This window comes from Miniopterus schreibersii (genome assembly GCF_964146895.1).
Source record: "Miniopterus schreibersii genome assembly, chromosome: 14".
Classification (NCBI taxonomy): Eukaryota; Metazoa; Chordata; class Mammalia; order Chiroptera; family Miniopteridae; genus Miniopterus; species Miniopterus schreibersii.
The window spans coordinates 54,934,216-54,948,344 of NC_138114.1; the positions used below are offsets into that span (position 1 = coordinate 54,934,216).

At 60.7% G+C, this 14,129-nt stretch overlaps 1 protein-coding gene across 1 annotated transcript; it reads right to left on the bottom strand.

Moving 5' to 3' along the window:
* Positions 1 to 883: 883 nt before the first annotated feature.
* Positions 884 to 13,750, bottom strand: GPR26 (G protein-coupled receptor 26; the record flags this gene model as incomplete). The annotated part of the gene is made up of 3 exons (XM_081158663.1): positions 884 to 6,646; positions 8,479 to 8,592; positions 13,083 to 13,750. 3 exons carry the CDS (start codon positions 13,748 to 13,750, stop codon positions 6,415 to 6,417), a joined length of 1,014 nt encoding a protein of 337 aa, XP_081014789.1. The 3' UTR covers positions 884 to 6,414.
* Between the last annotated feature and the right edge of the window lie 379 nt (positions 13,751 to 14,129).

Below are 14,129 nucleotides of genomic sequence, written 5' to 3' on the forward strand. Positions count from 1 at the left end.
CCTTCCTGGGAGCCCACCAGCCTGGCGGTGGGGTCCGTGCAGAAGCGAGAGAGGCCGGTGGGAGCGAGAGGCGGTGCTGGCTCTTCACGCGGCCCCCGTGTGGCCCTGCGTGAGCCACTCCATCCCTGTGGGTTCCTGGGGTTAGTCAGGGTTCTTAGAGCAACCAAACCACACAGTATAAAGAAATCGACTCACGGGATCAGGGAGGCTGGGAAGTCCCACGACCCGCCCTCTGCCAGCTGCTGGTCAGTCCACGTCCAGAGTCCTGAGAGCCAGGGAGCTGAGGGCAGGAGACCCATGTCCCAGCTCGCTCGGGCGGCGGGAGGGGGCGAATTCCTCCTTCGCTTCCTTGAGGCTCTGTCCAGGCCCTTAGCAGGCTGACTGGGTGATGCCACCACACTGAGGGTAACCGCTTTACCGAGCCCACTATTTAAATGCTAATCTCGTCTGGAAACACACCCCACACACGCACCCAGAAAAGTTCAGCCAAATATCTGGGCACCCCAGGAGCCATCAAGGTGACCCACAAAAGTAGCCCTCGAAGTTAGCTCCTCCCCGTAAGATGGGGTAGGAACCATGCCAACCGCTAGGGGTGGGGGGATGGGACGAGCTACTGCTCTGGGCTTGTTTAGTGCAGCATCTGAACACAGCAGGTGCTCAGGGAACACTAACTGTTCATACTCCTAGTCAGCAGAAGGGGCCTTCCTCCTGGAGCAGACCCCAGAGATGTCCCCTGGTGGCGAAGGGCCCCTGGTGGCGGGCCATCCCGTTCCCAGGCACAGCTCCCCCCTTTCTCTCCACGAGGCTACAGAAACCGGGCATTTCAGACAGACGACATGTACGTAATAAAAATATGTTTATACCAGGTCATCCAAGTGTGGATAAAATTTTATAACAGCAGGCTTTATTAGACAGGATCACAATATATACTTTTCCCCTGTATCACCTCTCAATTCTATCATAAAAATAGATTACAACATTTTATGTGTATTCACGAAACAAGCCACTGTAAACAGAGCAGGTGGGGCTGGCCTTGGATTCAAAACTCTTGAGCCCCATTGTCACAGACAAGAGCTGTTGGCAGGTGTGTTTCACGAAGGGAAATGTTGCCACACTGGAACTGCTTACAGTAATGTATTTAACGGAGCCAACTTCTATTTAATAAATTAGGAGAAAACAAAGTTAAAGCCACAGTGTTAACTAAAGCTGCTGGGGGCTAAGGTTTGGCTTCGTTTCATACTCAGTGTGCGGCTGGGAGTGAACGTTCACCCACACGTGTGCTTCACGGGCACCGCGTCCCGGGCGCACAGAGTCCCGGGCGCACACGTCTAGGGGCGAACATGCTCCCACATCAACACGCAGACGCCCCGCCCACTCCCTACGGGCCTGACACTCGGGTCAGAACATTGCACAGGAGCCAGTCATTCGCAGATCGCTTTGTCCCGGGAATGAAATATCTTTTATTTTTCCAAATTCCAGTTTCCAAAAGAATTTTTGAAATGTCGAAATGTAATTTCCACGTGGACTGCTCAGCTAGCTGGCGCAGACCTTGCGTGTCCTTCGGGCGGCCTCCCTCTGTCATCTGCCGGTCCCTGGAGGCCCCGAGCCAGGCTGGTGTCAGCGCCCTCAGCCCACTCTGCACAGACACCAGAAAGCCAAACCGTCTGTGAAGACTGAAGGAATGCGAGGACTTGGGCCCAGTGCTCTCATTCCCCGGGGCCCCCAGGAATCCTGAGAGCAGCATCTCACCCGTCCCCTCCCGTGTGAGGGGGGGCTGGCTCGCCCCGGCTGGGCAGGGTTGGTGTGGGAGGCGGGCAGGCCCCGTTCACGCGGACGGACGGACGGACGGACGGACGGCCGAACTGGTCTGCTGGCACCCACCCCACCACAGCCCACAGCAGGGGGACAGACTGCTGGCTGCCCTACCCAAGGATCGAGCACATTCAAACCGCAAGGCTTTGAGCTCCTTCCCCAAACGAGCCCAAGTAAACACAGACCGGCCAGGCCAAGGGCCCCATGCGGTGATCAGGGTGGGGCAAGGCGCCCTTTTGACTTTTCCTGGACTTTCAGGTCTGTCTGTGATCTGACCTTGGCCAGACTTTCCCTGGGGAAATCCCGGTGGGACTGGAGAGACACTGTACCCCTGAGAGGTCCCTTAACTGTCTGGAAGGGGTTATGTTCACACACTGGTTATAAAACAGGGCTGGTGAGGTTTGGAATGATTTCAGTTTGCAAAGAAACTGAGCCTTGGAAGGTTTCTAGAGCCTGGGGTTTGGTCACTAGGAATAATCAAAGATTTGGTAGGAAATGACCTGAATGCAGGGCAGTGGTAGGTTGAGACTGGGGGCCGGGGGGCACTTTAGCCAGGCAAGAGCAGTCCCTCCGATCTGGTCAGTCAGGAACTGACCAGCTCAGTCAACCAGTAGACCGTGTGCCAGGCAATGAGGGCAACCGGGCAGGCAAACACCAGGCACGTTCAGTCGGTTCCCTGTGGGTGACACGGCCGTGAACCATGAATCCCGGTGCAGAGGTTGCTGCTAAGCATCCCCCCCCCCCGACTTCCCCTGGAGACACGCACAGAGAAAGAGGGGTCAGAGGCGTCCTCCCCAAGCACGGCGGAGTGAGGGGAGGGCCCAGGGTGCCTGGGTTTTCGCCCGGGAGCAGGGAGTGAGGGGGTCTGCTGCTGATGGGGAGACACCCGTGCCTCTGGCTGCCAGAGTTGAGTGAATTGGGGGCTCCTGCCACTGGTACTAACATGCCCTCCTTGAGGTCACTGCCTTGCTTTGCGTTGCCCCTTGAGTTTCTCTGCTGCCCAGGACCTGGGGCTCTTCCCGGAGCTGTGAAGAGGAGCTCGCGATGGTGCCGACGTCACGGCCTGATTGTGACGATGAAGGGACACGTGGCCTGAGATCACTCAGCGAGGCGCCTGGCATCTGTACTTGCTCAGTGCTCACCCACTGTTGGGGTGCTGTCACTATGGTGAGCTGCTCCCGGGGACCCCGGCAGGACCGGCCATGCTGGGTGGAGGTGGGAACCTTCGAGAGGCCCACACGGGGGCCTGGCACCCCATCCGGCACTGCCCCTCTCCGGCCTCCACCTGGCTCCTCTCCCCAACTAGCAGGCTGGTGGGAAGGGGGCGGGATGGGTCTGGTGAGTGACGGAGGGGACACCGTCACCTCCCACAGTTGCTAGGGCAGGGTCTGAATCAAGACCCCAGGGAGGGTCCCTGTGGGCCCTCGGGTGTCATGTCTCCTTCTCCCTAACAAGGAAACAAAGGCGCCATGGAAAAGAAAACGGATTTCACAGCCACGAGGAGAGGGTTTATTGCTCACGCGACAGGAGCCGAGCCGAGCGCTAGAGGAGCTACAGGTGGTAGGAGAAGCCGTGAGCCCGCCCTCCTCCCGTCCCAGCCGGTTTCCGGGCGGGAACAGGCAGGCTCCCGGTGAGACACCTTTGGGAGGTCAGCTGGCCACGAGACACGCAAGCCCCAAATGCCACGGCACTCGCCCTGTTGACGGGCCCTTAGTGGTCCGACGGCCCTGCGGTCCCCTCCTCCAGGAGGCAGCTAAGGGGGAGCGAGCTCAGCCACAGAAGGCCCCGCGAGCTGTGCTCAGACCCGCAGCTTCTGGCCACAGGGGCTGGAAACTGCCCTGCACGTGGGCTTAGGAATCTGACGGCCCCTCTGTTCCAGCTTTATTTTCAAGCTTCTTCAAGGGTTTTCACCTAGTCCGGCTGCGCTCTGGCGCCCGGGCCTTCACCCTCCAGCCGTGCGCTTGACCGCAGCCGGCGAAGTAAACCCAGGCCCCGAGGCGCAGACGCTTCTAGACGTTTCTAGGCGCTTTACCTGAGGAACCCGGGTGACGGCGGATGCGCGAAATTACCGAGTGAGGTAGATCATTCACCTGGAACAGCGGTGCAGGGCGAGCTTTAGACGCTGTGGAGACGAATAGGAGCCTTCAGCCGACGGCGACTCTGTCCCTGTTGGCGGATGCTGACAATCGCTGACACCGCGATTTTCTTTCCCTGTCCCCTGGGTTTTAACGCCCGGGTCTAAATAGCGATGAAAACACGCAATCAACCAACCGAGCTGGGGTCTTGTCTTCCTGGTGCCCAAACCCCTGATTTTATTGAGTTTGGGACAGTTTCGTGAAAATCACATAATGCATCTTTTCAAGATACGTGGCATCGGGTGACAGATTTGTTTCTAAAGGAGAAGCAAAGACTTGGTTGCCCCGGGACCACGTGCTGTCTGCACAGAGAGAGCAGGACAGGGTGAGTTATCCCTCCCACCGGACTGATCAAAAACACATTTTTCTGCTTGAACTTGACCGTCTCCTGACCTCGGCCGCTGGGCCACGACTCGCCTTTTGCCCAGCTCTGAGAGTCCATGGGTATTGTCCTGGCTCCACGCTTGTCCTCAGACTCCCTGGCACTTCTGGGGCTCCGACGATAGAGAGGGGGCAGCTGCCGGTCACCAGGAAACCGCCACAGAAACGAACGTCTGCTGTGATTCAGGCTCGAGCGGCCGTGTGGGCTGAGTCAGAGCCGTTTTGTTTCAATAACACATGGAGTCCTGCCTGGGCAGTGCTGTGCTGGTAGATGGCCACCAACCAGCTCTCCATGGAGAAAAGGCCTCACTCGTAGCCTCTGCTGGGTTCCCAGCATAAACATTCCCATCATGGCTGATTTCAAGCTACAAGGCCACGTCCCTGACACGGGATCGGGAGGGACGCGCTCCGGGGGCTCCTCCAGGCCGGGCGAGCGCACCTCCGACCGCGACGGGAAGGGGTGGAGGCCTTGGAGGCTACATCTGCCTCTCTCCCAGTCTCCATGGAAACCTTGAAACTAGACGAGACCAGGCCAGTCTCAGTTATTTGTTTTCTAAATGAGAAGCTAAGTTTAATGAGACATCTTTTCAGATAGACACGCACACCCTTCCCTTTCTCTCAATGCTGGGGCCACCTGGCCGTGGAAACCCACAGGCTCCTCGGGGTGGGTCCCGGGTGGACCGCAGGTGCCCCTCCGTGCCTCCTAAGTCAGGCCGTGTGGAGCTGGCAGGAGAGAAGGGACCCCCTACCTCTCCCGTCCTTTCTACCTGCAGGAATCGCTCCGAGGACCGACAAATAGCCGCTCTTGGCAGTCACACGCGAACTAGAAACAGTGAACAAAGACGGAATGGGCAGAAAGCATGGTCCACACCTGGGTTTTTACTGAATCCAGATGGGGCTGCTAATGGGCTGGCACACGTATTACAGCTACAGTTCTCAATAAAACCGCACTCTCCGGTCATTAGCCCAGGGCACTTGCTTGCTCCTCGGACAGCCTCCGCTTTCTGTCGATAGATGCACAGGAATTAGGATAATGGGCCCAACCCCACGCTCTGAAACCAAGGCTAACGCCCTGCCCGGGTCAGTCTTGTCTGGCCATCTCGAAGGACGTGCCAGACAAGATGTGCGAGACAAGGTAAGAGCTTCCTGCGAATTCGGGTCACAGATCGGGGTGGGGGACCTTCGCCCTGACTCTCCTTGGCTCCAGTACTACGGCTCGTAGCTAGAAGGTGGCTTCAGGGTCAGACTCCAGAGAACAGTATTATATGTATCCCCTGCCTGTTTAAACCATTTTTGTGCTTGGATTGTCTACACACGCAAATATTAGCTTTGGGGGGGTGGGAAAGACAAAAGTCGAATCCAATACAAGCGTTTCTAAGATTGGTTGGCAGCAACTGGGGAGCCACTAGGTGTTCAACATTTTCTCTCGGGCACAGGCCCCCGAGTCCCGGCTGAGCACAGTTAGTTAGTACTCGCTGGATACTATTCGGGTTAAGCAGCTGCCACTGTCACATGGAGAAGAGCAGCCAGGCCACACGTGGGGCAGCGTGGCCACGATCACCCACGCTCCCAGCGTGACCAACGTCCCGTGGAGACCACGGCTCCTCTGCGGTGTGGAGCCCACCGTCCAGTGCCCAGGAAGCAGGTGGACACCATGCTTTCCCACCTGCCACCAGCATGACCGATGTCCCGTGGAGACCACGGCTCCTCTGCAGTGTGGAGCCCACCGTCCAGTGGGTAGGAAGCAGGTGGGCGCCATGCTTCCCCACCTGCCACCAGCACTGCGTGTCCTTGATCGTGACTGGACTGAGTGACGCCTCTAGGAGCTTCTGTTGAGCCCAGGAGCTCAAAGGAGCTTCTCGGGAAGCAAGGCTGAGCACAGCCCACGGCCATCCTTCGGTGATGCCCAAGGACAGCCCGACCGCGGCCCCGGAGCAGCAGGCAGCAGCCCTCAGAGCCCCCACGAGCCAGGAAACGGGAGCCGCTGGGCTGGCCCGATGGGCGGCGGCCGGGGGTGTCGCCCAGCAGCCCTGGCCCGCCCCGCCTTCTCACCGGCCGCTCATTCCGTGTCCAGCAGGCGCGTCCCTCACTCGGAGACGGGCAGGATGTTCTGGCCGTGCGAGTCGCCCGCAAGGCCCGGGGAACGGAAGGCGCCCCTGCTGAAGACCCGGCTCAGCATCTCCTTGCAGCTCCTGCGGTACTGGTGACGCAGCAGGGAGTACACGAAGGGGTCGGACGCGGCCTTGCCGTAGGCCAAGCACTTGCACAGCACGCCCCAGTGGGAGCCGATGGGCACCGCGGAGGACAGCTCCACCAGCCTGCGGGGAGACGGGGCGGTCACTGAGACCCCGGCCCGCACGGCCTCCCGGCCCGGCCTCAGCTTCTCCCAGACAGCCTCCCCACGTGCCAGCAACAACACAGTAATTTACAACAATAACAATAACAACGGCCAACCCCCACCAGGCACGTGCTTTATTCTAGGTGCTAACTGCCCGCTTCCCACGTGCGATCTCCCGGACCCCTGGGAGACAGGACGATCTCCACATCACACGTGAGGAAGCGGACGCCCGGGGAGGTTAAGCCATTGGCCCAAGGTCACGCGAGTCGCAAGTTGTCCAGATGGGCCTGGAGCCCAGGTCTGTCTGGCTCTGGAATCCAAGCTTATCTGAGAAACGGGCTAATAGCTAATCTTGTCCTGGCCACTGGCTCCCACTCACTGTGGATCTGCTGTGTGACCCGGGCTCCTACTCCTTCCTCAGGCCTGGAGGTTTGGTGGGAAAAGTACGGGGTTCCAGCAGATCTCTATGAGCATCGCGAGTGGGGAACACTGACTCCTCGCTTCCCGTCCCAGCTCTGCCCCCCAGAGGAGGCCCCCGGGAAGGAGGGCTGGGGATACTTTTGCAAACATTCTGCAGAGCTCGAAGCAGGTCTCGCATCAGGACAGAGGCTGCTGGCCAGGAAGGCCTCCCCCAGGGCTGGGGCTCGGTGGCCCCTGGCAGCAGCGCAGTCAGAGTCCCCGGGAGTGACCCTCTGGACCTCGGGAAGGTGAGGATGCTGGTCCTTGCCTTGCAGGAGGGCCAGACTAAGCGCAGTCAGGCGCGCTCTGCTACCTTGGCGCATCACAGGTGTCTGACAAGTGACAGGTGCGGTTATAAAGATTTCAGGTCTCTCACAATAAGGGACGCTTGAGAATCTCTTTGAGGGTTTGAGTGTTTCTGGACCCAAGAATGATGCTTCCCCACCTGAGAGTGTCGTCAGGCAGATGGGGATACACTGGGAACAAAGAGAAGGGAGTCCCCTCCCAGCCAGGCTGATCTTCCCAATCGACTCAAAGGGGTGGCACATGTCACGGCAGAAGCCCCCTCCCCTCCTGAGGTCCCAGCCCTGCCAGCTGTGTGCCCCTGGTCCCGACGCTAACCCAGACTCCACGCAGAGCTGCTTTTATAGGGTCTGGAGGGGCTGCCTGGAGAGACGGCCCTCGTGCCGTGTGGGGTGTGCCGGCCTCCCTGCCAACAGCTCGATGAGGGGTTTAAGTGACACCCAACAACCTGCTCTCAGTCACTCAGAGACGGCAGCGTGCTGGCTCCGGTGGGACGTGGGCACAAAGCGAGGAAAGCGGGCACTTCGTGCTCTCGGAGGAGCTGAGGACAGTGCAGCGCTTGGCTGAGTCCCTGGGTGGAGGGCAGATGGGCCCACCTGCTGGGCACGGCTTGTGCTCCCTGTTCCCTGTGCAGGTGGCACGTGGCCCCTGCTATCGACCAGCCGTCCGGGCTGAGCGCCCAGGGCCTGGGCTACATGCGCTCGGTGGACACTGGGGGTGTCTCCCTGTCCTTCCCTCTTTCCTTTCCTTAAGGGCCTCCTGGGGTGGGCCCAGGATAAAGGCTAGTGGGTGAGGCCTGGGAGTCATGTGGGACAGACCCTTTACAGCCCATTTGGTTCTGGTTTAATCTGAAAGAATTCAAGGCCACGGAGGAAGAGCATGCGCCCTCCTTCTGGTCAAGTTCCCCTTCACCCCCAACGCGCTGCCTGGAGAGACGTGTGGCCAAGAGGGGCCATGACTGGGAAAGGTCTCGTGGGTCCTGTTTGCTCCCCAAAGCCCTGTACCCCTCCCCTGCCCCCTGCTAGCACCCGCCGGCCTGGCCTGGCTCACCTGGTGACCACGTAGGGCGCGAAGCACACCAGGAAGGTCCCTATGAAGGTGCTGATCTTCTTGGTGGCTCGCTGGCGCCTCCTCTTTTGCTCCTCCAGACAGCGTTCCCGCACACTGCAAGGGACAGAGGGACAAGGTGACTCAGGTTGGCCCGCCCAGGTCACGGTGGGTCACCGTTCATAAGCAGGGCGGCGACCTCGGGTGCAGGAACCTGGCTGGGCAGCCAGGGAGATCTGAGGTCCAGTCCTGGCTGTCGCCACTCGGCCTCGGGCAGGCTGTGTGACGTCACTGTGCCTCAGGGCTGTCATCGGGAAAATGGGGGTGGCCACAATACAATGCCGCAAAGGGCCGTAGTGAGAATTGAATGCGTGAAGCACAGACGGATTAATCGAGTTTGATGCGTGAGGCAGTTGGCGCGGTGCCAGGCGAGCCGGGTAGTAGAAACTCACTGCTCCTCTTGCGGCTCACCGAGCACCGGGGTGCCCCAGCCCGAGCCCACTCTCCAGCACTGTCTCTAACTCGCGTCTTTACCACGACCGACCCTGCCGGTGGCGTTTTCCTACCCTGTTTTCAAGGAAGACCTCGAGCTCAGTGAGGCCGAGTGGACTTGCTCAGCCGGGAAGTGGAGACGGGATTTGAACCTGCATCCCTGTGACTCAAATCTGTTCCTTTTGCCTGGGCAGCCTGGACGCTGTGCGCAGTGCGAACAGGGCTCCCTGCCCTCCACACCTTCCCCGGGAGCTACGGGCACCACGTATGGGGGCGCTGAGAGAGGAGCGTCTCCGTCCCTTCAGAGGCCAGGCCCGGTGGAGCAGGACACTGCCGATTCCCCGAGAATCGGGGACACGGCTCTGAGGACGGAATCGGGAGCTTGCCGCCCACGCCTCTGGCCCACACCCCATTCCTGGTTCCACTCGGCCCCAGGACCTTTTGAGAACAGATGTCTCGGGCCAGCCAAGAGCAGTGGTCCTTGCGATCGCCTCCTGCAGCCCCAGGGCAGCGCCTGAGCACCAGCGAGTGTCCCTGACTCAACCAGTCTGTCCCTGACTCAGCAAGTCTGTCCGTCTGTGACGACCACGAGGACAGGCAAGCCCGTGCTCCACCCCACGGTGCCGACTATGGCTCGTGTTTCTACCGATTGCTTTTTTCCTTTCTTTTTTTTCTTTTTTAATTTTTTTTTCTAATCTTCACTGGAGGATATTTTCCCCGTTGCTTTTCAGAGAGCGTGGAAGGGAGACAGAGAGAATCATCCATGCGAGAGAGACGCCTCGATTGGCTGCCTCCGGCCTGCGCCCTGACCGGGGCCAGGGATCGAGCCTGTGACCCAGGTACAGGCTCTTGGACAGAACTGAACCTGGGACCCTTCAGGCCGAGGGCCGACGCCCTAACCACTGAGCCACATCGGCTGGGGCTCTACCGATTGCTTTTAAAATAAATCACGTGATCCCAAAAGTGAACAGGGAGGAAGACTGTGGGCTGTGGAAGACCTGCCCAGGAAGCGAGGACAGCTCGGCAGAGCTGGGACTGGGCGGCAGTGACCTGGCTCCAAGGCCAGGCCAGCGAGTTCAACCACGGCGAGGACTGGCGGGGACAGTCACGGCCTTTCCTGGAATTTAGAGGGCCGGGAACTGGAGTTTGGCTCGGTACAGGCAAGTTCTGTGCTGGCTGAACATTTATTATTCCATGACCAATGTTACTAGTTAATTTCTCATTATGTTAATAACAACCCACATTTCTTGAGTCTTTAATCTGTGCCACCTTAGGCGCTGTGATGGGGACCATGTATAGGGAGGCACCAGGGCATCGTCTCACCCAGAAGGTCTGAAGAATACAGTGGGGGGGCAGGAGGGTGACTTTAGTCAAGGTCACACAGCAAGGGTTAGTCTCAAACCTCCCGATGGTTCATTTATTCCTGGGTTTCTGCAGAGTCCATGCTTGGGTGTTGTGTGTGGGATACAGGTGGGCGTGGAGAGAAAGCACAAGTTCCCCCCGTAGGAGTTCTGGGTGCAGCGAGGTGACCCACTCATCTTGGTTTGCCTGAGGCTGTCTTGGTTTTAAAACTCAAAGTCCTGCATCCTGTGGCCCTCTTGTCCTGGGAAAACCAGGACAGTGGTCACCCTAAGGCACAGTGTTTTGGGCATATTTTCCACAATACAGGACTTTATGTTTTAATATTAAATATTTCTGCCAAAACTTTCACTGTAATTGAGGTGAGATTTGGGACATGAACCAGGTGTCCTGAGCGGCCACGGCTCGGTCACCCAAGAGAGGAGGAGAGCATTCTGATCACCCCTAAAACATGAGCACCAGACTCATTGAGGGGAGGGGTGGCCCTGGGACCAGGCCCTCCTCCAATCTGTGACCCTGATAGTGTCCATTTCTCAGACACTTAAAAATAACCTGAAGGGTGTCTGGGGTGGACGCTGTGCCCAGGGTCAGCATCCACACAGGCCCGGTCATGTCTGTGCTCTGAGGCCAGCCCTCGGCCAGTGGGACCGGGTGGGACCTGTCTGAGCTAGTCCAGGGCTGGCCTCATCCCAGAGGCCCTGCCTCTCCCGGTGCAGGTGCTGCTGCTCCGAGGGCCTGGGGGTCCCGTGGCACCGGGGGCAGGGGCTGCTCAATGCGTTCTGGGGCTTGGAAGAAGACCCCTGGGAACCCTCACCGCCTGTCTGGCCTGGAGGTGGGGTAGAGAACGGAGCTGGCCCCACCCCCTAAGTGGGCTGAAAAGGAACCAGAGCCCCTCTTCTTCCAGAAGCTGGAGGGGAGCAGAGACGGATTGCGAGCTGCTCTAAATAAGAGCTGATTCCTTTCCCAGCCCAACCCCTCCTGCAATGTCAGACTGGGGTGAGTGGTCCAGGTCCCAAGGGTTAAACATCGCCAGCAACTCCCACAGCAGCCCCAGCCCAGTCCTGGGGACACACTTTCTAAAGTGAGGTCCCCCGCCCCTGCATGGTAAGAAGGGGACTAGCCCTGCAACTGTGGCTGCACAACGCTTCCTAAATGGCGGTGGACCACGCTCGGACACGTGTGGTGAGTCAGCGGTGCCCTCCTGTCAGTGTGCATCCAGGTGACCTGTGCACCATGGTAACCTGTCTGTCACACATGCAGCTGACATGTGAACACACGGGCTTGAGTGTGAGTTCACACATTCGTGTGCAGGGGTTCACATGCCCTGCAGCCCACGTGCTGTGGGCCATCCACATGCACGTGCTGTATGTGGCTTGGTGAGGAAGAGTCTGATGAACCTTCATCTAACTTGTCGGCACACAGCCAAGAAGGGCACTCGGAGCGGGGACAGTGAGCACAGGGGCCCGGAGAATGCCCTTGTCAGACAGTGGAGCTCAAAAACTTTTCTCTTATTGCTCACAGGCAGGAAAAACTCAGGATTGAAGGAAACTTTGCCCAGAGGGACACCTCCAGTCTGCCCCTCTCCACCAGGAGCTTGCTTCTCCCTGGGTGGGGGGTGGAGGAGTCCACACCTTGGGGAGCTCCCTCCCTGCCCCTGGCCTCCCCCATCGGTGCTCTCCGCCTGCCTCACTGTCCTGCCTTCTGGAAGCCGAAGTCCCCTTATGGAGACTCCGGGGCAGCAGAGCCCACCCTTCCCTGGGACAGTGGGATACAAAATAGCAGAGTCCACAGACACACGCCAGCATTCCCCTCCCCCTCCCCTTCCTCTCTCCCCTCCCCCACCCCTCCCCTCTCCCGCCCCCCTCCCCCCTCTCTTCCTCTCTCCCCTCCCCCTCCCCTCCCCTCTCCTATCCCCCTCTCCCTTCTCTTCCTCTCTTCCCTCCCCCTCTCCCTTCCTCCTCTCCCAAGGAAAGCGAGGTGAGCTCAGGACACTTCAGCAAAGTGTCTCCCCTTCTCTCTAGGAGGGACTCAGGGGAGACAGGAGTTCTGGGGGTGCGTAACCTGCACCTGTACCCCCAAGCTGCCTTCCTGAGAAGCAGCTGCAGGTGAGGGTGCAGGTGGCTGGGGACCTCGGAGGTGGCATTCTCTCTCTGCAGGGCTGTCTGGCTCCACCTCCAGAAGACACGGGCAGTGCTGTCTGGAAAGGACAAGAGGTCCCCTCCCCCCAGTCCTCGGGGCCCTTCAGATGCTCCTTCAGGGGCCCACAGAGGGGGTGCAGCCCCAGGACTCAGGCGCACACACGCGCACGCACAGGCGACAGGCAGCACAGACCCGGGACACGCCAGACGCAGCCCAGCAGCTTGGTTTGGTTTGAACCCTTGCGGAGCCCCCTAAACACTCAGGCCGTGCTCTTGGGGCCCCGTAGACCCTTTCAAAGGCCTCCCTGTGCTGTTTAACGTGAAAACCACAAACATAAAACGAGTCTAAGTCCCACAAAGTTCTGCTGTGATTTCCGCCCGGTGCCTCAAGCAGCGCCCGGCGTCCCGCCCACGCACCTGGGGGCCCGGCTCTGCGGACGCTCCGCGCACCTGTCTCCAGGCGGCGGCACGGCCCCTCCCCTGCAGGTTTCCGAGGAGGAGACGGAGGCTCAGTGGAAAGGGTCCCGTCCAAGGCCCCACAGTGCAGTGTAGGGGAGGCACGGGTCCCCTCCCCCCCACCCCCCACCGGGCCCCAGCGCCGCGCCCGCGCGCCCTCACCTGGGGTGGATGTCCACCAGCAGGACGAGCGTCTGCATGGTGATGACATCGATGCGCTTGCAGTGGAAGCGGGCCACCTTGAGCACCTTGAGGTAGGTGCAGCAGAGCACCACGAAGGACAGCAGGAAGCTGAGCGCGTGGAAGGCGCCCGTGAAGACGGCGAAGCGCAGGCGCTCGTCGGGGCGCCGGCTGCAGAGCGTGCAGGACGCGTAGAGCTGGTGGAAGCCCAGCCAGGACAGGGCGAGCGCGGCGGCGGGGAAGGCGAGCGCGTGCACCCACGTGTAGGCCACCATGAGCGCCGCGTCGCGGAGGCGCATCTTGGCGCGGTAGCTCAGCGGGAAGACCACGGCCACCCAGCGGTCAATGCTGAGCGCGGCCATGCTCAGCATGGAGTTGGTGGCCAGGAAGGTGTCCAGGAAGGCGACCAGGCGGCACAGGCGGTCGCCGGCCGGCTGCCGCTGCGCCACGACGCCGGCCAGCGTCAGCGGCATGTTGACCACGGTGCTCAGCAGGTTGCCGCACGTGAGGTTGAGGGTGAAGAGCGCGGGCGCCTGGCGGCGGATGGCGGCGCTGTGCAGGAGGCAGAGCAGCACCAGCGCGTTGGACAGCAGCGAGACGCCCATGGTGCCCACCAGCAGCCCCGCCAGGCTGGCGTCCCACGAGTTCATGGTGCGCGCGCGCCGCCCGCGCTCAGGGCCCGCAGCCCGGCGCCCCCGCGGCGCTGCCCCCCGCCCGGCGACCCCCGGTGCCCGCCGCCATGGTTCCCCGGAGGGCGCGCGGCCGCCCCGGGCCCCCCGCCGCCTCCAGGGCCGGCCGGTGCGCCGCGGAGCCCGAGCTCGCAGCGCCCTCGGATCCCGGCTCCAGGCGCCTGCGCCCCGCGCCGGCTCCGCTTCCTGCCCGCGCTCACCCCATCCCTGCGGCGCCCTCGCGCTCCCGCGCTCCCTTCCTCCCCGCTCCGCTCGCTCGCTCCCTTTCCGCTCTCCCTTCCACCCCTCTCCCCCTCTCCTGCGGCGCTTCTCTCCTCTCCCCCCCGCCGCCGCGTCTCCA